Source organism: Teleopsis dalmanni, chromosome 2 (assembly GCF_002237135.1).
Source record: "Teleopsis dalmanni isolate 2A chromosome 2, ASM223713v2, whole genome shotgun sequence".
Taxonomy (NCBI): domain Eukaryota; kingdom Metazoa; phylum Arthropoda; class Insecta; order Diptera; family Diopsidae; genus Teleopsis; species Teleopsis dalmanni.
Genome location: NC_051847.1, coordinates 62,390,234 through 62,414,063, shown reverse-complemented (window position 1 = coordinate 62,414,063; position 23,830 = coordinate 62,390,234). Strand labels below are relative to the sequence as shown.

General features: G+C 27.8%; 1 protein-coding gene across 1 annotated transcript; it reads right to left on the bottom strand.

Moving 5' to 3' along the window:
- Positions 1-369: 369 nt before the first annotated feature.
- LOC119679618 (multidrug resistance protein homolog 49) lies at positions 370-23,615 on the bottom strand. The gene is made up of 12 exons (XM_038092075.1): positions 23,596-23,615; positions 12,165-12,352; positions 10,406-10,466; positions 5,403-5,596; positions 5,131-5,275; positions 4,964-5,064; positions 3,375-4,897; positions 2,293-2,462; positions 1,958-2,224; positions 1,447-1,892; positions 1,223-1,385; positions 370-1,160 (listed from the first exon to the last, which is right to left on the bottom strand). The coding sequence occupies exons 2-12, from the start codon at positions 12,296-12,298 to the stop codon at positions 411-413; spliced, it is 3,954 nt and encodes a 1,317-aa protein (XP_037948003.1). The 5' UTR covers positions 12,299-12,352; positions 23,596-23,615; the 3' UTR covers positions 370-410.
- Between the last annotated feature and the right edge of the window lie 215 nt (positions 23,616-23,830).

Sequence of the window (23,830 nt, the reverse complement as noted above, 5' to 3'; positions counted from 1 at the left end):
TGATACAACTGCAATTCAAAACAAGAAAAGGTAAAAGAATCAATACGAAAAAACAAACTACTACTAAACAAAAGTAGAGGATAATTCATAGTGGGTTTGAAATACCTTAGACCTCTGGTAATTAACAATTTTTTAGTAAAATAAATAAAATCAAAAAAAAAAATAAAAAGGATGTAACTTTATAATCTGATCTCAAACTTTCATTGATTTACCTATCTGATATTATATTAAACATGATAGGAAAATTTGATTAATCTTTTTAATCTAACATATTATAGCACTTGTCATTATAGTCATTTCAGATATAATTCCTTAAAAGGTTCAAATCCTATATGAAAATTTCAAAGGTAAATATTAAAACAATGTAAATAATTTGTGAGAATATAAAATTATTATTTTATATAATTAAACTATGAGACTTGTTGCATCATATAAAGTTCAGCATAAATGCCATTTCTTGCCATTAATTCATCATGTGTTCCCTTTTCTACTACAAGACCTTTCTTTAAAACATATATTAAGTTTGCATCTCGTACTGTTGTTAGACGATGGGCTATAGTAATACAAGTTCTACCACTGCGTGCAGCATCCAAAGCTTCCTGAACCACTTTTTCACTCTCCAAATCTAAAGCAGATGTGGCTTCATCCAAAATAAGTATTTTTGGATTTCTTACCATAGCTCTTGCAATAGCTATACGTTGCTTTTGACCACCAGATAATTGTGTGCCTTTGTTACCTAAGGAAGTACTATAACCTTGAGGTAAGGAAACAATAAAGTTATGAATATTTGCTTTCTTAGCAGCTTCCATTATCTCAGCCATAGGAATATCATCACGGAAGTTATTTCCATAAGCAATATTTTCTGCAATTGTTCGATCGAATAATACAGGTTCTTGTGATACTAGACCTAAGCTTGAACGCAAAGTATCCATTGAAAATTCTGTAGTTGGTATACCACTTATATTGATTGAACCACTATTTGGATCATAATAACGAAGTAAAAGTTGTACGCAAGTCGATTTACCAGATCCAGAAGGTCCTACCAATGCTACTGTGGTTCCACGTTTAATATCTAGGTTGAGATTTTGTAAGATTTGTATGCCTTTTCTTGTTGGATATTGAAAGTCGACTTGTTCATACGTAATGTCACCATCTGTTTTCTATGTAATTAGTATTTAAAAATTAATAAATTTTTTTTAAATGCTTTATATGGAAACCTTACTTCAACTGTATTGTAAGGATCATCTTGCACACTTTGTATTGCCGGAGCTCTGTTAAATAATTTCAACAGTCTTCCAGCAGATAGTATAGCTGCACTCACATTTGGTGCATAAGCTAAGGCTTGTCCCAACATCCATGAACCGAATATTAAAGCTTCTGACACTCTGTTATGTAATTAAAATTAATTATATATGTTGTACCTTTAAATATGGAACATATACATACTTTATTATGTTTTCGTATTGTAAGCCTTCATTTGCAACTAGTAATCCGCCATAATATAATGATACTCCATATGCTAAGAATGGTGATGCTTGACCCATGCCGAAAACCGTTCCTCGAAACCTTACCTTCTTACGGCAAGCAATATCAACATGATCGATTTGTTCATTGTAACGACTCAGTACATTTTTTTCCAGTCCTAAGCTTGCTACAGTACGTATATTCGAAATAGCTTCCACTGCCACTTGTGAAGCATCTTCGATGGCGAGTTTTTCAGCAAGTGCACTTGATTCCATAAAGCGTGCCTCGAAAAAGATTGATAAGCAAACGAAGGGTACGGTAACCAATGTAACCAATGTTAAGTTCCATGAGAAAATAAAAGCTACAATAATTCCAACAATGAGCGTTGATAGTGCCTGTACAATCATTCCAACTCTTGCTCCAGTAGCCTAAATAATTTTAAATAATTTATTACATAAAATTATGTTATACAATGAATTGAGATTGTACTTACTCCTTGCACATTTGAGCAATCACCAGCTAATCGAGCACACAATGCACCTACAGAATTCTTTTCATCATCAAAGTACGCTACTTCTTGACTTATAATTGTCTTGAAGGCCGTTTGACGTAATCGAGTTGTCATCTTTACTCCAGCCGTATTGAACATATAACTTTGAGTTAATGTACCCAAACCAGCAATCACACCAATCACAATGAAGAGATATGAGAATAGATTAGCTTGGGATTGTACATAATCCGCATCTTCGTCGGACATAACCTGTATAAATTAAATATTTATTTATAATTAGAGACTTGAAGGGTATTTCTGAAACTTGTTAAGCTTACCCCAAAGAAGTCACCGAAAAGTACAGCCCAAATTGGAAAAGTTGCTCCGTGTAACATTGCTGCAATGCATCCAGCTAGTATGAAGCGCCATTCGGGAGCATTCAGTTTCATAAGTTGTTTAAAGGACACTTTATATTTTTCTTTCTGCTTCTTCTTTCGATTTGATTTCTCTAAAAGAAAACATTGAAAAAACTCTTAAATAAACTCTACAGATCTTATTCGTTTTTGTTAACAAAGGATTTCTTAATTCGTAATTAAAAATTTGTTTCTATTTTTATATGCGAAAACCGACAGGCACTATCTAATCTCAGAGTAAGCACTAACCGCATGGGGCAGTACGCAATCAATCATTAGATCAATCATTAAATAATCACGAAGATTATCAGGAATACTCAAATTAGTCAGTGAGATGGGTGGGACTCTGCAGAAACCCCCCAGCCATCATAGAGTAAAAGTGGTCAGATGCACTAACTCGGAAAAGGCTTAACATAAGTAAGTAAATGAATAGGGAAATTGGCTATGAATATTCTTCGTCAGAGAAATTCCGTTCTAAAGATTTAGATTATATAATTTTTAGAAGGAATCACAAAAATCCCTTCTTAAGTTGTTACTTTACTAGGGGATTCATCGTTATTATATATATATATTAGGAGCGAGATGACATTAATTCAATTTGAAATGAATTTTTGAAAAAACACACTAATTTTTTATTGGAAATGATTTGCTTAACAATTTTTTATACCAATAAGTCAAGTAAAAATATAAACTGGAATAAAAGTACAAAGAACTTGTTTCTAGAGATATAATTGTGGCAAATAATTGAGTGCTGTTAGTTGAGTTGTAGTGTATTGATACTTTTGATATCTCGAAATTATTAATTATTTTATTATTAAATTGTTTTCCAACATTCGTTTTGACTAATGAAGCTATATTTTTTTTTAAACTATTGTTTTTAATAAGAGGTTTTTATCGAACAGTAGTGAAATTGCAACAAGAAAAACTTTTATTATTATTTTTGCAATTAATTGAAATTTTGGCTAACCACACAGTCATTATTTCGTCATAATATTTAATAAACTTACTTCTTTCTTTAGATGTAACATCTTGTGCCAACTCTTCATCCAAACTATCATCAGTATCAGAATCTTCCCCAGTGACTAATTGTTTTGCAGAACTTGAATGTATCAAATTTGTACCACTTGTGTCAGCTTCTAATTCCTCTTTCCGTTTAGTTATATTTACAAGTTGAAAGTAATATCCCTTTTTCTCCATTAGTTCTTCATGTGTTCCCTGTTCTACAACTGCGCCATCCTTAACAAATACAATCAGATCGGCATTAGTTACTGTAGATAAACGATGTGATACTACTAATGTAGTTCGTCCCTTACTAGCAGTTTCTAATGCATCTTGCACTCGTTTTTCAGCTGTGGGATCTAGAGCAGAAGTGGCTTCATCTAGAAGTAAGATTCTAGGATTTCGTACAAGAGCACGTGCAATAGCAATACGTTGTTTTTGTCCACCAGACATTTGAGCACCTCTCTCTCCTACCATTGTATCATAACCCTTTGGTAACTTACTTATAAAGTCATGACAATTTGCCATACGTGCAGCTTTCTGTATATCTTCGACACTTGCTGATGGGTTACCATAACGAATATTCTCTTCAATCGTAGTAGCAAATAAGACAGGCTCTTGTCCAACCACACCAATTTGAGAACGAAGCCACGCAACATTTAGATCTTTTATATTTTTACCATCTAATCTAACCATTCCATTCAGAGGATCATAGAAACGTTGCATTAATTGCAGTGTTGTGGACTTACCACAACCTGATGCACCAACTAAAGCTACAGTTTGACCAGCTTTAATATTTAATGTAAAACCTTTTAGTATTTCTACATCTTCACGTGCTGGATAACGAAAATGAAGTTGTTCAAAAGAAATATTTCCAACAATATTTGTAGGTGTTAAGCCTTTGTCGTCTAGTGAATCTATTGCCGATTTGCGTTCTATAATTGAGAAAACGCTTTGTGCAGCACCTTTAGCAGTACCGAATGCCTCTACATGTGGTGAAGCGAAACCTAAATTTTGTGCGCCCATTATTATACCAAAAAGCACAATAACTAAAACAGCCGGAGTGTAGTATCTAACTTCTGCATCTCGTTCAGCAAGTATCAGTTTCACACCATACCACATCGCAATTGCGTAACAGCAATAAATAATAAACCACATAGTTCCTGCACCTATTCCAGAGTAAAGACCCTTTTTCCGCCCTGTATTCTCGGCAGGTGAAAGTAGCTTATTAAATCGTTCAGTTTCTTTACGTTCACCACTAAAGGCGAGTACAGTGCGAATGCCAGAAAATACTTCCTCAGCCACAGCTCCAGCTGCAGAATATGCTTTTAATTCCTTTTGAGTGAGAGAACTCTGTATTTTAGCTACCATAGCTGTAGAAATAATAATGAATGGACAGCAAGTAATGACAACTAAAGTCAATTTCCAACCATAGAAGAAGGAGGCGATAATTCCCGTAATAAAAGTCATAATTAGGAAAGTAAAAATACCGATCTTCTCGCCCATGCCTTCTTTCATTTTATCAAGATCTCTAATGGTGAAATAATTGGTTTTAGTTAAAGTTACACATATGTTATTATATACAATTTTAACTTACTCTGTCATTTTACTTGCAAAATTATTTCCAGAACTTGTGTCATACCAAGACATATCTTGACGTAGTATTGCTTCTAAAAATAGTTTTCTTATTCTACCGATCTATAGATGAAAATAAAATAGCATTTTTAACTAATATTATATATGATTTCAATTACAATTATTAACCTGTTTCAGAGCAACACGATTTAATAGATCCACTGCAATAGCTATAAGCAACCATTCCGCAAAAGCACCTACTAAACTTCCAATACCAAAAGCTAAAGCATCATCTCTGATGGCCTGTAAGTTTTCTTCTCTGGTAGCATTTGTTCTAAAAATAGTAGCAGATAATTTTATATATCTTGTGAATATTTCATACCATATTGATTATATATTATAAATACTATACTGTTATATATTAAATACTGTATAGAGTAGATAGTCATACGATAACTTACAATTTTTGTCCGCCTCCAAAGAGTTGTAGAATAAATGTTGTGGAGGATGTGCCAATTCCAACTGAACGATCTATTAGTAATGATGTGAATTCTCCATATATTACTATGGAGTAAGGTATGCCTATTGAAGCGAGTGATGCTAATATTATGCCGAGTACTACTAACAGACGTTCAAAAGACGTGGAATACTTAAACTAGAATAATAATTAAATATTGCATTAATATAATATTTCCATGAACGTTAATGTTAATGAAAAAAAATTTAAATATTATTTAGTATTACTACAAAACATTGTTACATTAAGCTAATTTAAACAATCATAAATTAATATGGAGTATTTATCATTAATTAAATCTAAAAACGTACCCACACAGATGGAGATATTATTATAAATACTACACTCATTACTCAATGAACTACATTCGTACATCTGCCCTTAAGCAAATGAATGATTTTGTTTTTATTGATAAAAATAGTACTTAATTATTGAAATACTTGCTAAAATAATCGTTATGTTATAATATAATATGCTAATTAAGTAAACCAAAAAGTATATCAAAAAGTGTGTAAAATATAGCAGATGTATATTAGATCCTAGAAGTGAAAAAATAACGCTTTGAAATAACAATAGTTCCGGTCTAGGTTTATTAAAATATTCAACCGAAACACTTGATGTAAAAAGAAATCACTGCTCGAAAAAATTCGTCTAAATAGTTGGTTCCTTTTACAGTATTGGCTACTACCATGATTGCTCATCTTTTCAAAGTAATTGAATAGTTTACTTCGAACCTTTCGAGGAATGAATTTATTATATTGGGTAATATAAAAAGTATTCGGGATTTTACGATACAAGTGTGAACAAAGATTTTCTTTATTGAAAATTAATTATAATCAAGTACATATTGGCATTTATTATATATGATCTCTTGCCAATGGTAAAGATGGTTTCATAATTCCATCGGTGAAGAAGTTTTATTAAGGCTTAAGGGCTAAAACTTGGCCAAGTGATGCTTCGGTCGACAATTTGAAGTAAAGCTGAAACTAAGGGTAGCCCGATGGTGTAGACTGTACGTTGGTTGCATCAAAACTTCTCAACCAAATTCCGTTAACTAGTTTCGAGCCATCAAAGACGTGAGTGGCCTTACATTATCGTGATGAAGCAGACCCCTTTTTTATTGGACAGTTTTGGTCGCTTTTTTTTTTCTTTTATAAAGTGGTCGCATTGTGAATAGAATTAATCGTTACACTTGACTGAATAAGCTTGTAATTGACAACTCTCTTCCAATTCCACCAAACCTTCAGCATATCAGTGTCAATTCAGGTTTGAAGTCAGGTTTGTGCAGGGTCAACGGCTTTAGACAATGATCACTTGTGTCGAATAATCTCATATTTAATCCATTTTTTATTGTCCGTAATGCTTGCGATTTAGTAGCAATTCGCTCCATAAATTTTTTTGCGTTAATTTGTGTGGAACTTAATATCGCGGGTTTTTGCGCAGCTTGCTCTTCTAAAATGATTCCTAATGACCATGTTGTAGGTCTAAGTGCTTTCTTCTCTTCTGATAGCTTACGTATCGGTTTTGCTTCACTAGTTGCAACATTTATTTGGTTTTTATTGACTAACCGACAAGAGTAAGGTACGAGTATGTCTTTAATATCGAAAATTTAGGTAGGGTGTTGAGTAAACCACTTGGTGTTTAATCACAGCTTTCACACTGTAAATACCAGATATTTTTCGAGATGAATTAGCAGTAGCTTTAATTTTATTATAGTAATAAAAAACTCAGTAAATTTCGTTAGATACTTCAGTCATTTTCATATCAATATAACTATTTACATGAGTAAAGATTAACAAAACTGCATTCATGAAAAAATGCAGCATAAAATGTCACCTTTAAGAAAATAATTCAATTGATATAATTGGACTAGTGTTACGAAGTATATATGGGGACCAACATCAGCTAATAACAAAAAACCAAATGGTATCGCCAGAAAAATTAATGACCGTGTCAGTATGGAGACACATTCAAAAATCATAAAAACATATGAATACTACCATATATGCTTAGTAGTCAATTAGGATATTCGATTCTTCTTCGATAGGTATAACTAATACATAAATTGCGCTTCTATATAATAGTACCAAAGTTAGTTTTTATGACAGAATGAAAAGGAATCGTCATAAAAATTTCTAACAATTGCCACCGATTATCAATAAACTGTACAAAGTTTACTATCCCTTCATGTAATGCGGATGGATATCAACGATCTCGCAAGAGCCCGACGGAGATAGAAAACTTAACAGGTAAGTACTAACCATTCTTGCTATCACAGATTAAAGTAGAGGTAGGTATCTAGCAAAGCTGAAATATTCCACCTGATTGTTAGGGTCACTTAAGTTGAGTACCGTTTCTTCGAGGGTATATTTAAGAAAAAAAATCTAGTTAGCATTTATATAAAAAATTGAGCACATAAAAATTTCTTATAAATTCAAAAATATATAAATTTCAGTATATTTAAAAATTTTTTAGATGTCGTTTGTCAGCAAAATTCTGGGTTTTTTATTGAATTCAAAAAGCTACTAAATAAGTTGGAAGTCATTCTAGACTTCAAATTAGTCCATAAAAAATACAATTCTTTAGGAACATGCCGCGTGGTGGTAAATTATATAACTTAAATACACAATATATACCATACATGAGAAGATTTTTAAAATAAAATTCCATATTTATTTCAGGTAAAAAAGGAAGACGTGTCCATCGTCGTAAAGGTGGGGCAAACGGTAGACAAGTTGGTCGTAATCATCAGCTGCATGATGTAACACCCATAATACCATTTGGTATTCATGGTTTAGGTGTAAGTAAATTAAATAAAATAGGTAGATAAATATTTTAATATTTACTTTTAGGAGCGGGATGGACTATTTGATGACACAGATCTGAGTAATGCACTTCCTGCCTCAACTGCTTTAGAATCAAATTTTATTTTAAGGAATTGGGGAAAAATATTAGCGTTACTGATGCTAATTTTATTAGCATTAATATTTTAGTAAAACAGAGGTGCAAAAACATCTAGTTTTAAAAGTCATATTTTTTAGATTTGTTTGGAAATAAAATTTTAAGTTAAATATTGACTATGAACCCAAAAGTTGCCCTATTTATTTTATGGAAAAAAATTTATTTTATTTTAAAAAATATGTAGATGTAATTTTAATAAGATTATGAATTTAATCTTAGTTCTGAAAAGTTGTGTAATTACCAGTTAAATGGGAAATCTTCTTCTTCTTCTTCTTCTTGTTCTTGAGGTAGTGCTATTACGCACTTTTACTCTATAATGGCTGGGGGGCTTATCACTATTCCACACTAGGATTTAACTGGGCTAAGAAATCATATTATTTATTTGTCTTTTAGTTGATGACGGACCTTAAATCAGCATATCTTCATGAGAGTCCAGAAGTGGACTTGAGGATTGTTAGGGAAATAAACACAAGTTTAGAAATTTGTTGTTTTGGAATCATCCAGAGAATATTCAATACATCATGTATTATTTTCGATGGCCTTTAAAACAGGTTACCACCTTTTTTAATTATTTTTATTTTTTTTTAATAGAGATAGCTCAAATTTGAAATAACTTATTAGTATTAATAGGCGTATATATCTAAACGATGCAACAAATAATTAATGTAAATAGTTATAGAACGTTATCAAGAAACAAAATTAATAATTAATTGTGGCTACCGTCTACCCAAACGAGATTACAAACGAAAAACAGTTGACGATCTTCTCGTTTGTTTTAAAAGAAATATTTTGCTGAATGCAGTAGACCGATTGAAAAAAATGTATATAAGACAATAGGATTCATATATGAAAACCAAACAAAAAATCTTACAAATACTTTTAGTTAAATTTGTTTTTGAAATACATCAAATTTAATTTTACACATCAAATTAATTGATATTTAATGAATCAAAATTAATATAGTATGAACCTATCAAAAGAAAAACCTACAATCATCACAGGAATCATAACAGGGCACTGTAAACTAAAATAGCACTTTACAAGACTGGGTATACTTACGGATGCAAACTGCAGATTCTGTGAAGGAAATCAGAGTTGAAAATACATCTGCTGTTAGAATGCTCTGCGCTAATGCACATACGGTATGGGCTCCTGGGAATGCATATTCTTACGGAAGAGGCATTAAATTCTGTAAAGTAGGTTCTACACTACTTTTTATTGACGTAACAGGGCTTAGAGACTTACTCTAAACCTAGAAGGGGCACAATAGATCAGACGGTCGCGGTGCCACATCCGCTAACAATAATATTTATCACCACAATTAATGAAAGTTTAAAGAGCTTCAACAATCAACACTTACTTTTGCTAAAAAATGACTCTTTGACAACTTTTGCTGTTATAAATTAGATTATTGTCAAATAGTTTCAATAATTTGATGGTAAAGTAACATACTTAGAAGTCTCAAATAGTCGAATAAAAATTGAATAAAAAATCTATACTAAATTGGTTCGATAGTTCTCGATAAATTCGTAGAATTTGATAGATTATGAAGAACTCAATTACTTTATTTTAATTTGAGAACCTGCATTCTATATTTTGGTATATATAGTAAATGTATTCTCCTGATATATAAGTTTTATTGTTTTTTTGTTTTTTTCAAAAATTATCTGCATCTATGCCATAGGTGCAGAAAAGACATGCTATATATGGCTTAACATGTGGGCAGTTTTATGTTACCATATAATTTAATATGTTTATGGGATGTCATTTGGGCAAAAAAGTTGATTTTTTGGGAATGAGAAATTTAGATTAGTTAGGAACAAAATTTTCTATTTTCTATTTTTTAATATTATTAATTTTATATTTTTTCTAATTTTTCTAAGCGACTAGGTTAATGGTAATAAACGTAAAAAATGAATAGTAAATAAAACATAGCTAGCTATATATTAATATATTAATATATACAAATAATTTAATAATACTTACTAACTGAAAATATGAAAATTTTTTCTCTTTTGTTGATTTGTTTGAATTTGTTCCAAGTACACTAAAATATAAAAAAAAAATTAAATTAATTTGATTCTAAACTAAATTATTTACTTTTTTTATTATAACTTTAAACAATAAATATTTGTTAAGTTAAATATTTGTTAAATTAAGTATAACATAATTATATGAACACATGTTATATATAGCAAATAAATGGAACAATTCGTAATAATAATGTATTTGATAAGTATTCATAAGAGGCACACTAACATTTTAGCAGGCTTCGTTATTAGTAAAAAAATTGTTATAAATCAATAAGAGCCATCTTTCTTATTCGAAAGAAATCATTGAAAACGACTATAAAAACAATTTTCATCCACTTGTACTAGCAAATAATTCATTGTATTAAATCAATTTATACCCAAAACACTCTTGATATCACATACAGATGGCCTATCTTAGAAATTAATATAGTGGTATCTATAAATTTGGTAAAGATTAACTAGGATTTTAGAAATTGACTTAAACATAGTTTTTGATCAGGAAATGTATTGCCCAATGCACGATTAAACCACATTAACTCGCTGCTGCATTTGACGACCCCCGGTCAAGTTTAATTGCATGAAATATTGTAGTTAGCGACTGTAGCTTGAGCGTACTTAAGTAATCCATTTATTTAAGTTCATTTTTGACATTCATCTGCTACTGCAGCCAGCTATTGTAGGATATTGGGTATACTCTTAAAATAAAAGAATGGTTTCATGAGTTTTATAGGAACTCTGACCGTGGAAAATTATTTGCTATTAATTGGTATTCTAAATTTACTAATTGTTGTATAGAATCTGATTGCGTAAAACATTCTACTCAAGCAAATGAAACTGTTAATCTAGAACATAAGTATTTTTAAATTAAAACTATAGCAGATAGCTGAAATAGTAATGATACCATTTGAATAAGTCTGGCACTTGCAGTTCAAACAAATTATATACGGACTATAAACTAATTAAATAAAATTCGATTATTTCCTAAGACCACTGATGAAGAGTACTTGGCAATACTCGAAACAGCGTTATATGGTTAGCCAAATTTCAATAAAAATTAAAATAAATTTTTGTGTTTGTCCTTTATTTCTTTCTTTGCTATTCGAAAAACCCTCTAAAAAATTCGGGATATATGTTATATGAATATTTGTCTATAAGATAGCTATCGACAAATAAAAGATTAAGATATAAGAACATTAAGAAGATTTTCTATATTTTCTATGTAATCATGGATGAAACGTGGCTTTATTATTATACTCTAAATTTCAACTGAAAGTAAACTAGAATAAATGTATACCAGAAAATGCAACCAGAAAAATTCAGTTAAAATTAAAAAAAATTTTTTTAAATGTAAAGTTCGTACAATTTAAAATCCAATCTAATCAGTATAGTTACAAGCGATGAAAAATATATTTTAAATAATTGTTATGTTATATATTACAAAATTTTTGATAAATAGTTGCCTCTTTCTCTTTGCTGTTGAAGAAATTTTATAATAGAGCACTTCATTGCGTATGAGCAACATTATATACAGGTGACATATGTATAAGTACGGCAATACTGCTTTGTTTGACAACAAAATAAATACGACAAAAGTGATAAAAATGCGCTTAAATTTTTCCATTTCAATATAAATTTTATCTATTACGTACGATTACTATTACCTATATACAACATCATACATTACGAGTATTCCTAAAATATAATATAAATACCTTTCATTTGTATTGAGGAAATCATTTCTATCAGGCAATGTACTTGATTTCTTTCTGGAACTTCTCCAAGATATTTCTGTAGGCGTTGCTGCTATCGTAGGCGTTGTTGGTATACTAGAATTGCTGTGCGGCATGGTTTATGGTGTTAGCGATTCGTATTTGCCAAACTTGAGACTTGTTGATTTTGTCTAATTGAATTCTAAAAAGATAGTAAGTTGTTAATATACAACTTTGTATATTGAAAGTAATAATAATAATAATAAAGTTAGTAATAAAAATTAGTTTGAAATGCTTATCTTTAATGGAAACTTTTATTATAAATAATAAAGTAAAAAAAAAAAACAATTTAATAGCTTAATAATAATATATTCAATTTTTATTAAGAAGATAAAAAATAGTTTTGTTGAGATATTGTGCGTAATATTTATGTATATCGCATATAATTTTTTATTGTATTTGTAAAAAGTATTTAAGAATAAAATAAAGTATGTAGTCACATAATATACATATGGATGGCTAATTGGTTGCAGTGGCAGGTCATTAGATAACTTCCATGCACCTCAATTAGCGATTTTTTGCGGCAATTAGCGATTTTTTGCGGTTTTGCCACCACATTTCTCGCAAGAACCCCTAATATAGAAGAATAGAGACTAAATTTATCCCATCGAGTTTAGATAATTTAATAGATCTCTCATCTTCACCGATTAACAGTGTAATAAACTCTCAAAGAAGTATCTTCCTAAAGACCTGTTCTTAACGCTAAATCTGGGTATTCACAGTGAAAATGTAATACTGCTGGTTTTTTTCCACAACTTCTGCAGTGAGAATTATGAGGAATGCGCAGCTTATATGCGTGGGTTCCTATACCAGAAAGAACTGTAAAAAGTCTTGCAGTGTTCGCGCGGACTCTTTTCATAAGTTCCGAGGATCTAATTTTATATGTATACATATAATAAAAATTTAAAATAATCTGACAACAACATATGGAAAATGCTGGAAAAGTTTTGTATATAACATAGAAAAAAACATTTCTAAATTTTTCTGTTATTTATTTTTCGGTAATGCCCCAAGGTATTTCATTCTTCTAGACAGTAAATTGTTGTGTCCACAATATTTATCTTTTTCGTGTTTATTATCCCTTCATTTCCCGAAAAGTTATCATCTACCGAACAGTTTCCCCTTTAAGCTTTTAACAATATGAGCCATATGTGGCAAATAAAATGAATGGTTAATTACTCTTAGTGCTCTAATAAGTACTGATGGATTATGAGCCACTACATTGTTTTGAGGGAAAAAATTAAATTTTTTCAATAGTATTTCCCTATAGGGAGTCTGTTTTATTTAACAGTCTTTGCGTTCCTAAAAAAGAGTAGCTATAATTTTCTTGGTTGGCTGCACGATTTTTGCCGTCGTTATCTAGCATTTTGATTGTTCTTTGATCTGTTCAGTGTAGTGGTGATTCCATGTCATATTTAAGTTTCGTTGACGATTAACAGGGGTTTACATTATTGGGTAAGATCTTTGAATTTCTTTACTTCTATGACTTCATAAAATATATTTATTTCCTAAAAGCATAAGTCGGTCGATGAAAAATTTTTTAAAAATAATTTTGGTAAAAAGAACGGTATGGAAAATATATATTTGTTTATAGTGACTGTGTTATAATTATCATATGTTTAAATATTATAATAAAAATAATTTTAAGTTTAAATAACCTGTAGGTACACAACACAGGCTAAATTGGTTATTATATGGAGTACTTTGCAAAACTTAATTAAGTTTTCCACTATATCACTATTATATTATTATGCGACGATTGCATTAGGCAATCGGTAACATGTTCTTGTCTTTTCTACGCAAAAGCCATTCCACTAATGGTATGTGACACTGGGACCGTCGGGTCCATTATGTCAACGAAGCTAATATAGCTATATTTTTTTTTCAATTATTAGCCATTATTTCGGGAAAGCATTTTGAAATGATTGAGATACTAAAAGCTAAGCCAAAGATATCGAAGAACCATACAATTAACTTTAAAGAACTATTTTGAAGATTGAAAAATTCAGTATATATATATATATATATTGCTATATTTTGTTATTATAATGGTGTATAGAGAATCGAAAAATTCTCTCTTTTCAAGAGTATAGACTTGGAAATCTAAGTCTAATACTAAGTAATATTATTCTACTTTGGATATAGATTCATTGTTGCAATAGACAAAAATATTTTGAAGGAGAAAATGTACATTTTTATGAATAATATTGATTAATTACTACTTTCATTTTAGAATACATTTCAAATTATATTTGAAAATACGTTCCCATTTTATAACTTCATTTATAGATCGTAACATACAGTACAATGTCTTTTTTTTCTGAGATAATTTGTTTTCAATGAGATTAATTTTTGCGTCTACTGACGATTATGCGTAGTCAAAAAATACTATATAATATAGCACTTGTATATTTTTTTATAAGCACATCATGTTTTATGAGATTAACTTATGAGATTAAAATCATAAATTATTTAATTAAAACAAACCACGAATTTTAGAAATGAATATCTTTATTTTTAGGTATATTAATCTTCGTTAAAGATTCTCTTGTCGGATTTCTTCATATTTTAAAGCAAAAGAGTAATAAACGGTAGAAAAGATACATATGGCTTTAAAGATATATTTAGATAATCAATTAATTTGAAATCTTTATGGTATTAACATATTATTTAAATTTATTTAAAACAAATATCATTAACATTAGTAAAAAATTATAAAAATTAGTTTTATAGGCGCTTATTATTTTTACATGTCATTACTTTATTCTTTAATTTTTAGGTTTCTTATTATTGTTGTCAATATATCTATAATCATAATTTTCATTATTAGCGTCATAATCATTAAGAGATTCATTCCTGAAATGGAATGGAAAGTTTAAACAATAAAAAATTTTAAGCACAAACAATTAACAATTATATTTCATTTATAAGTTTACGGGGGCTATTTGGAAAGTCAGAGATAAATACATTTTCAAAACATCAAAAAATTATTTTATTTTACTATATTAAAAGTTAAGATGTGTATTATCTGTATCTAATCTGGGCCTTTTTTTATTACAGCAATTGTTGAATAAACAAAGGAACTTTGCAAAAAAATGAAAAAGATTAATTTTATGTATAAATTAAATATGTTTCTTTATTAGGCAAAAATTACTAAAATTTAAATAAATTTGTATAAACAAAATAGTAGCATTCTATATTCATATGGAATGATACTGTAATAATTTAAAAAATTGTGGTGTCTAGTAAAGATGCTAGGTATTGAGGAGGTCTGAATGAGGTAAAACTTGTTAACAAAATGTAAAAAAATTATAACTTATATTGAAAAATCACTGGAAAAATGTGATCTAGTTTATTGATTTAGTAAACTTTAAAATGAGCTTATAAAAAAATATTTTAAAATATTATTCACAAATCGAGCATTAGTAATATGGGTGTTAAGAGCCATTTTCCGTAAAATGGAACTGTGTAAAAACTGTCGTTACGATTAGGTGCTTTGGGGCCACTTCTTTAATACACTCAGCGATATCTCTAGTATTAGCATAGGCCAGACTCGCGTCTTTATAAATGCTTCTAGCTGATCTAGTTCGACCTTATTCTGCCCACTATTACGATGAATTGTAAATTCATAACGGCTTTTTTAGCTTATTGAGAATTATTCATTCCTCCCTCCACTTCAACTAACTAATTAATAACAGTCATTAGGTAGATTTGTTGTGGACATCACAAATGACATCAAAATTTCTAACGAATTTATGAAGCGCTTATAGCTACATTACTGAGACGTTTTCCAATTTCCAAAATTATGGAGATTCCGAGCATGGAGTCTGATTTCTGTCAGTTCAGCTACATTTTCTAGATACACCTTTTCTACATTACATTATTTGTGCGCAGCGAGAAAACTTAAGCGTTCTCATATCTTCGTCAATTTTATTCTGTAGATATTGAAGAGAATTTTTTTTATCATTTTCTTTCTTAAGTGTCAGCTGAATACCGTCATTGACAATAGCTTTTTTACTTTCCATTACTTTATGGTTACGTTATAAAGTATCATCATCATCATCAATTCCTATATCTTCCATTGGAGCATAGGACCTGAATAATGCACTTCAATGTAGTTCTATTTTTCGTCAAAATTTTCAGTTCGTTACATATTTTTCCGAACTTCTGAATTTCTTTTTGCAATGTTAAGTGGCCTTTAGACATCAACGCGCGTTGACAAACACACGAAGTCTTCTCTCTCCATTGCACATTAAATTTACCAACAATTTTTTAAACACGCCTCCAGCAAACAATGCAAAATTTGTGCACTCATCAGTATTAAAGCAATCGCTGAAGTGTCGACAGCGGCTGCTATGCGTAATTTCCTTACGAAAAATGATGACATTTAATTTATAATTTTAATTTATATATTTATATTTATTTTTATGATTTCAATTTATATATTTATTTTTATATATATTATATTTTATATAATTTAATTTTTTTTTTGGTATTTTTTAATAACAAATTTTCCGTAGGTGCACAATGCAATTAATATTTAAAACAAAATTTTTATTGTAATTTAATGTTTGGTTATTTTTTTTAGCCCAAGGTTATTAATATTTTAATTCTTCTTAATAAAATGTTTTGGAAATTAAAAATTTTTACCTAGGTAGAAAATACAAATATTTAAAATAAAATTCATTCATATTTGCAAAGCATCGCATTCTAGCGACAAATCATGCGTGCATTTAAACGATGTTTACGCTTCTATTTCTCAATATAAATTAAATTTTGCATGCCGACCAAATCCGACTGTATATGCAAAAACACGAGCGTGTTTGAAGAAATATCAAAATTTTTTGATTTTCGTCAACACATTTCTTAAAATTTTAAATGTTACTATTACACAAACAAATTTCGCATTTCACAAAGTAGGAGAACAGTAGGAGAAAAAATTCTCATGTGAGAGCGATTTTTTAGTATATTTGTTGTTTTATCTGGGGCGTGTTTAAAAAATTTTTAAAAAATTGTTTGTGTAATGGCAAGCGCGCGTTGACAACGAACGTTGCTGTCTAATGGGCCCTTTATTCTTCATGCGTTTTTAGGACGTCCCATCTTACGGTTGTCTCGACAAATTTCCGAGCCCTTGTTTCGCAGTATGTGGCCGCCGCGGCCAACCTTCCTATGGTTTTTTTGATGTTTAAAGTAGTTTTAAAGTTAAATGCTCATCAATCACAAGGCTTGGGCAATTGCTTTTTGCACTGCATTCCATTAGTTGTTTGAAATTTTTAAAATTTTTTTAATTGATGAAAATTTATATGAAATAATTTGTCTACTATATTTTTAAAAAATATAATAAAGATAATAAAGAAAATATGCTTTAGAGCAATATAACAGGAAATTATTACAAAAGAAAATCGAGGAGTCCAGAAAGAGTTGAAGATTTTAGCGAAGCACAGAACCATATATATATACATATATATATATATATATATACATATATCTTAAATTAATTTTAAAACATTTTTAATAAACAATAATTTTATACATTATTATATATATAATAATAATAATAGATATAAAATAATTAAAATATACAGAATTTTAAGTTTTATTATTCAGATTATTTAAAAAAGGGAAAAATAATTACTGAGTTCTAAAAGTTAAAAAAAAAACAACAGTTATTATTAGCTTATACAGCAATTATTTATACTATATATAGTGCTAATATTATATATTATAGTAATATATATATATATAATGCTTTAACCATATTATTATTAACTCAAATATTACTAATTGAAATGTAAATTTATTAAGCAGTTGCATTTGAATAATCGCTTTCAATTAATACTATTTCTGTATTATATCCATATTACTATAATATTGTTTATTAAAAATATATTTTAAAATTCATTTAAGGCATATTATGTTCGCTTATAATACCAGCTGTAATTAATCAATGTATTTGCAAGTGAACTTAAACTAATTAAAATTAATGAGCGGTACTTATAAATTAAAGAAGGTGAAAATAAACAAATGAAAATGTGAATTAAACTTGTACGTGTTCTAAGTTAATAAATTAACTAATTGAATATAAACTAAACTGAGTAATCAAAACAATTAATAACAAATTTAATCCAATTTATTTGTATTTTTTTTGCATATTTACAACACTTTTGTTAAATTAATATACAAAATCACTTCTAACCTTATTATTAACATAATAATATCGTAATATCATAATAACAATAAGTTGTAAAAAGCATTGTTTAAAAAAGTTTGAATAAGTATAAATTTTCCAAACTTTTTTCAATCAAATAATAATATATTAATTAGGTAATAGATATTTAAATATATAGTTAATATATATTTGCTGGTTAATCATTAACTCTAAAGCGCTGATACACAGAAAAAATTACAATAATATATCGAAATACATTGACCCAATTGAAGAAATTATATATATTTTGCAATAGTTCATTCTCACAAAAAAACTAATGAAAAACTATTGAAGTCTTGAAAACTGGAATAAAAAAGTCACAGTTTCTGAAATACATTTAATATGAACAAAATTTATGAATAATATTTTGAATAAGTAATAGGATTCCTAACTAAAGAATTACCGCAAATATGTTAGTTACAATGAAGTATTCAGAAAATATCAATAGATATAAACATGATATATGTTCGTTTTCAAAGTGTCGAAAGTTTGAGAATTGTCGGCATAAGCCCATCCTCTTTGAAAAAAGTACTGGTGACGTACAGAAAAAACTGTTTAGTCTTATTTAGACCATATATCTTAAATTACAAAATGGAAAAAAATTACATTAATATGGATTTCATGACCAGAATTTATAGTTTGTATAACACTTTTGTGATTTTTAAATGAGTGTAGACCTATCCATTCTACAGAGCAAATATAATACCATACAGTGACTATTTGTGGAGGCAATGTACTAAATTTTTACACTGTTCAAACTTTCAGTGGTTGTAAGACGATCAATATCGTAAAATGGTTAAACATATGAGGCCATAGGTGACAGTTCCATTTGCCATATGAAACTGAATGGTATAAAATCAGGACCACCGAAGTGAAACAAATTTAATAGTTGATTGTTATGAAAATAAAAAAAATTATAAAGGTAAAATTTATTATTGATTTTTAAGAAAAATATACTGTACGTAAAGTATGAACCGTTTTGCATAAATGATATATGTTTTCATCTATTTCCATTGTGTGATTTATTGGAAATGACAAATTCTACGAAAAAAAACGCTTTTTTAAATAGAATAAGAGACAGTTCCAATTTTATATAAAGATATACAAAAGCAGTATATTATTAGATTTAGATAAGATTTAAAAAAACGGGTTGGGAACTTGTCACCATGTCACTGCATTCTTTGAGGATTATTGTGACTTATCATATATACTACATATAAATTTTTATATTCGATCTGTATATCAATTTCAATATATTTTTATTTCTATTAAGCATAAAAGACAAAAAAGCGTAACATAAAATTTTTGTATACCATCTCGTGTAATTCAACGATCCCAGATTTCTACTTAAAATTCTATCAAATAATTTGAGAGGACGATTTTCAATAAGTTAAGCTATCCATAACATATTGCAAGTCATCTAAATGTGAAATTAATTTTTTAATATAGGCTATATGTATATTGTATATTGCCCTCAAGTTTTATATTGCTGTATATTTAAGTGCATAATATATATGAGTATAAATTTATCAGTTTGTTTATTTGAAAATTCAGACATCAATTAAAATGCTCTTATACACAAGCATATAAAATTTTTTAATTGAAAGATAAGAAATTAATTATTCCACTTTGTAAATAATAAATTTAAACTGACAATAAACGCGAATTCTGTATTATGTGAAAAATTTAAATTCTTGTATAAATTTACAAACTAATATTATTTAATATATTTATACCTGTAGTCGTATATTGATTATTAGGAATTCAGTGTTGAAGTATTAGATGGAACGAAACTTGTCGCAAAACTAAAGTTAAAAAATATTGATTGATTACTAGAATAAGTAGTTCAGGCAACTCTCTATATTCAAGCCTTTAATATAATTGCATATAATAAATCAATAACAAAACTCAGTCATACAAACAACGGTATTCTGATACTGAAAAATTTTTCTGTCAGTAGGATATAATAGTCTTCTTTTTTCTAGAAAGTCTCTATATTTTTAAAATCCACTTTATATATTTTTTAAAGAGTAGGTGTTATAGTGTGAAAGTAAATCTGTCTGCGTTTTTGGTTCAAGACAAGCAAACAAGGTATATGCATATATAAAATTGATCATATATATATTCTGTCGTATACTATATTCACTGAGTCTATGAAGTTAGTGCTATTGGTGGTTACGGCGATCTCAAAAAGTAGATAGGATCTCCTTAAATTGAAACATCTTTTATAAAAGTAATGAATGCTGTAAAAGTGTATTTGGTATGGATTAAGAAACCATTTAAAGCTTTTAACAAAACCAAATAGTTTATTTGTAGTGCACTTGTATGTTTGCCTAGGGACGTAAAAAATTATACTATATAGTGAAGCTTTTAATTGAGATCAAAGATAGAAAATGTAATTTAAATATTAATTGCTTTTTTAAATACTCATTACTTTAAATGATCACAGTCATATGATTAAATTTGTTAAATTTGTTATTCATTATTATTTGTTTATAACTTTAAATTCAACTATGAAAAAGAGAACTTATTAAATTTTAGAACTTTTTTAATATGAATTTTTATTTATAAATATTATTATTAATTATGATATATGTAGTATTTTAAATTGAATATAATTGTAATATATTAAAATTAATTGTCTTTAAAAATTAATAGCTTATCATGTATTTTGTGCAAAATATTGTATGTATATATTTATGTGTTTATATATTTATATGTTCATATATTATATATATTTATATACGTATGTAATATTTTAAATTTAATATAATAATATACTAAAATAATAATGTAATAATGTAATACACCCAACTCTTTTTTTACACGGTTTCTTTTTACACGGATTTGAAGTTACACGGTTGAAAAAAAAAATTTTTTTGTAAAAAATTTTTAATCTAGTACGGTCTCAAAATCACTGTCTTGTTTGACACTTGGCATTTTTTTTACACGGGTTTTTTTTTACACGGATTTCTAAGGAACGTATCTACCGTGTAAAAAAAGAGTTGGGTGTATATTAAAACAAATAATATTTAAAAATAAATAATTTATCACGTACTTTGTGTAAACTATTGTATATATTATAGTATATATTATATATATATACTGTATACTATTGTATATATTAATATATATGTATATGATTTACATAATTTAATCATTTATAATTTATTTAAATTTTCTACCTAAATTTTAGGGTTTTTAGAACATCAATATACTATAACACATAGATTGAATTGGTTTGTAATCTAGTTAATTAATGGGAATGCATGGTATCAGAACATTATCTTCTTACGAATCTTCACTATTCAGTTTAAGTGGATTAATATTGCGTAAAAGAACATTGGCTATCCTACTTTAAGTGACATTTTATACTACGAAACCCCATATATATTTAAAGAATTTTTTAAAATCAATAAAATAATTTAAAATGTTATCAGGATTTATAAAACCGTTATTTGGTTAAACAGACCTGTCACTGTTTGAACATAATTTTATATTGGATCTTTTGTAGTAAGAATTTGAATTTTGTACCACTTAAAATCTATCGGACGTATCAAGTTTAAAAAAAATTTTATTTATATTTTTTTGATGCTAACCATACAAAATATTGATGCTAAATAAAATAATATATAAAAATGTTGAACTGTATTTTTTGCCTTTTCATATGGTGGTTATATAGTAAAAGTGTCACGCAGATCAATTTAGCAGTTAGGAAGAAAATTGAATTAGAACATTTTTTAGTATTATGACCACACTATGTTAAATATTGTCTGTAAATAAAAACACATATAGAGTATAGACTAATATTTCGTCACTATATATAGAGATTATGCAGTATAAATAATATGCAGATCAATTCAATGGTGTAAGACAAAATGGAATTTTAATATTTTTTTTTATTGTTGACTACCCTAAATATGACTCTAAGCCTTTATAAAGACATTGTGTAACAAAAATATAATGCGAACCCATTCAGCGCTTAAGTAGTCTATTGGGCACGAACAAAAAATAATGAAATTTTCATATCTATAATATATATATTTTTCTTTAAAAAATTGTAGGACTGACATATGCATTAATATTTGAATAAATTTATTTAAAAAAAATATAAAATTTAAATTTATATTTATGATGAAATTATTTCTTTGATTTCCATATTACTGGATAATTCTTAATTATTAATTCTCTATTAATAATGTAGACCATAAATATTTATTTCGTAATTAATAAATTTAACATACAACTTTATAAGTTTTTGTTCAATTTTATAACTATAATATAATTATTCTTTGTCGGGTATCGAATTGTTTATAAAATTATACTTAAATTAAAAATTTATAGCATTAATTATTTTGAATTTTGTTTTTTTTTTAAGTTTTTTTTATATTTTTTATTAATTTTTTTAAATTATAGACAAATACTGTAAGTCTTGAATTGAGAATAAAACTGGGGTAGAAATACATATACGATTTTATACTTCACATAATATTGAGTTAAATAAATATATTGTGTGACAAATATATATTTTTTGTTTAAATTTACGTTTTATTAATAAATATTTTACAAATAAATTATTTACTTAATAAGCTAATATTTAATAATATATGCTTCTTATTTGAAGTGAGAAATATCTGCTCTTAAATGAAATATAAAGTCCATATACATGAACCTATCAATCTTGTCATTTTTGCATTATTTTATTAAATTAGTCGATTTATTCATTGTAATCTAGAGATTTACTGTGCCCCCTATTTAAGTATATAACATAGTTAGTCTTTTTTTTCATCCGATATAAGATATCCATCTAGACATTTCTTTCGATTATGTTCATTGGTTTAAAGAATTCCATTGTTTTTAATATATTTATAGTACATTGGAATACATTGTTATAATTATTAAATAAATATATACAAATTTGGTACAGCACGAGTTCGATTCCTAGTACTTGCAGTCTCAAAAAATTATTTACGAATAATTAAATACAAAGATTATACTGGTGATGGGTATTTGGCAATACTCGAAACAGCCAAAAAATTTAATTAATTAAAATAATATAAAATAAATTTTTGTTGTGGTAATTCACTACTGTTTGAAAAACCTCTTTATAAATAAATAAAAAAATTTGTTTTTTAGCATTACTATATTATAATGTTAGGTACTTACATTTTTATAATTTTTAACTTATATATTTAAAACTTATAAAAAACAAAATTACTTTCAAACAATAGTTTTGTGTTAAATATTATGACATAATTAATATTTACCTTTTTTATATTGACACTAATTAATATTTTGTGTAAATGAATTATTTATTTTATTAAAGAGTCAGTTTATTAAAAAATAAATTGAATACTGAGTATAAATTGCTTTATTTTGTATATATATATATATAAATGCT

Coding starts and splice junctions, on each gene's coding strand:
- LOC119679618 (XM_038092075.1), bottom strand. CDS start 12,298: ATGCCGCACAGCAATTCTAGTATACCAACAACGCCTACGATAGCAGCA. Junction 1,893..1,957: donor ATTGCTCAAATGTGCAAGGA/GTAAGTACAATC, acceptor AAAATTATTTAG/GCTACTGGAGCAAGAGTTGG. Junction 1,161..1,222: donor ATCCTTACAATACAGTTGAA/GTAAGGTTTCCA, acceptor CTAATTACATAG/AAAACAGATGGTGACATTAC.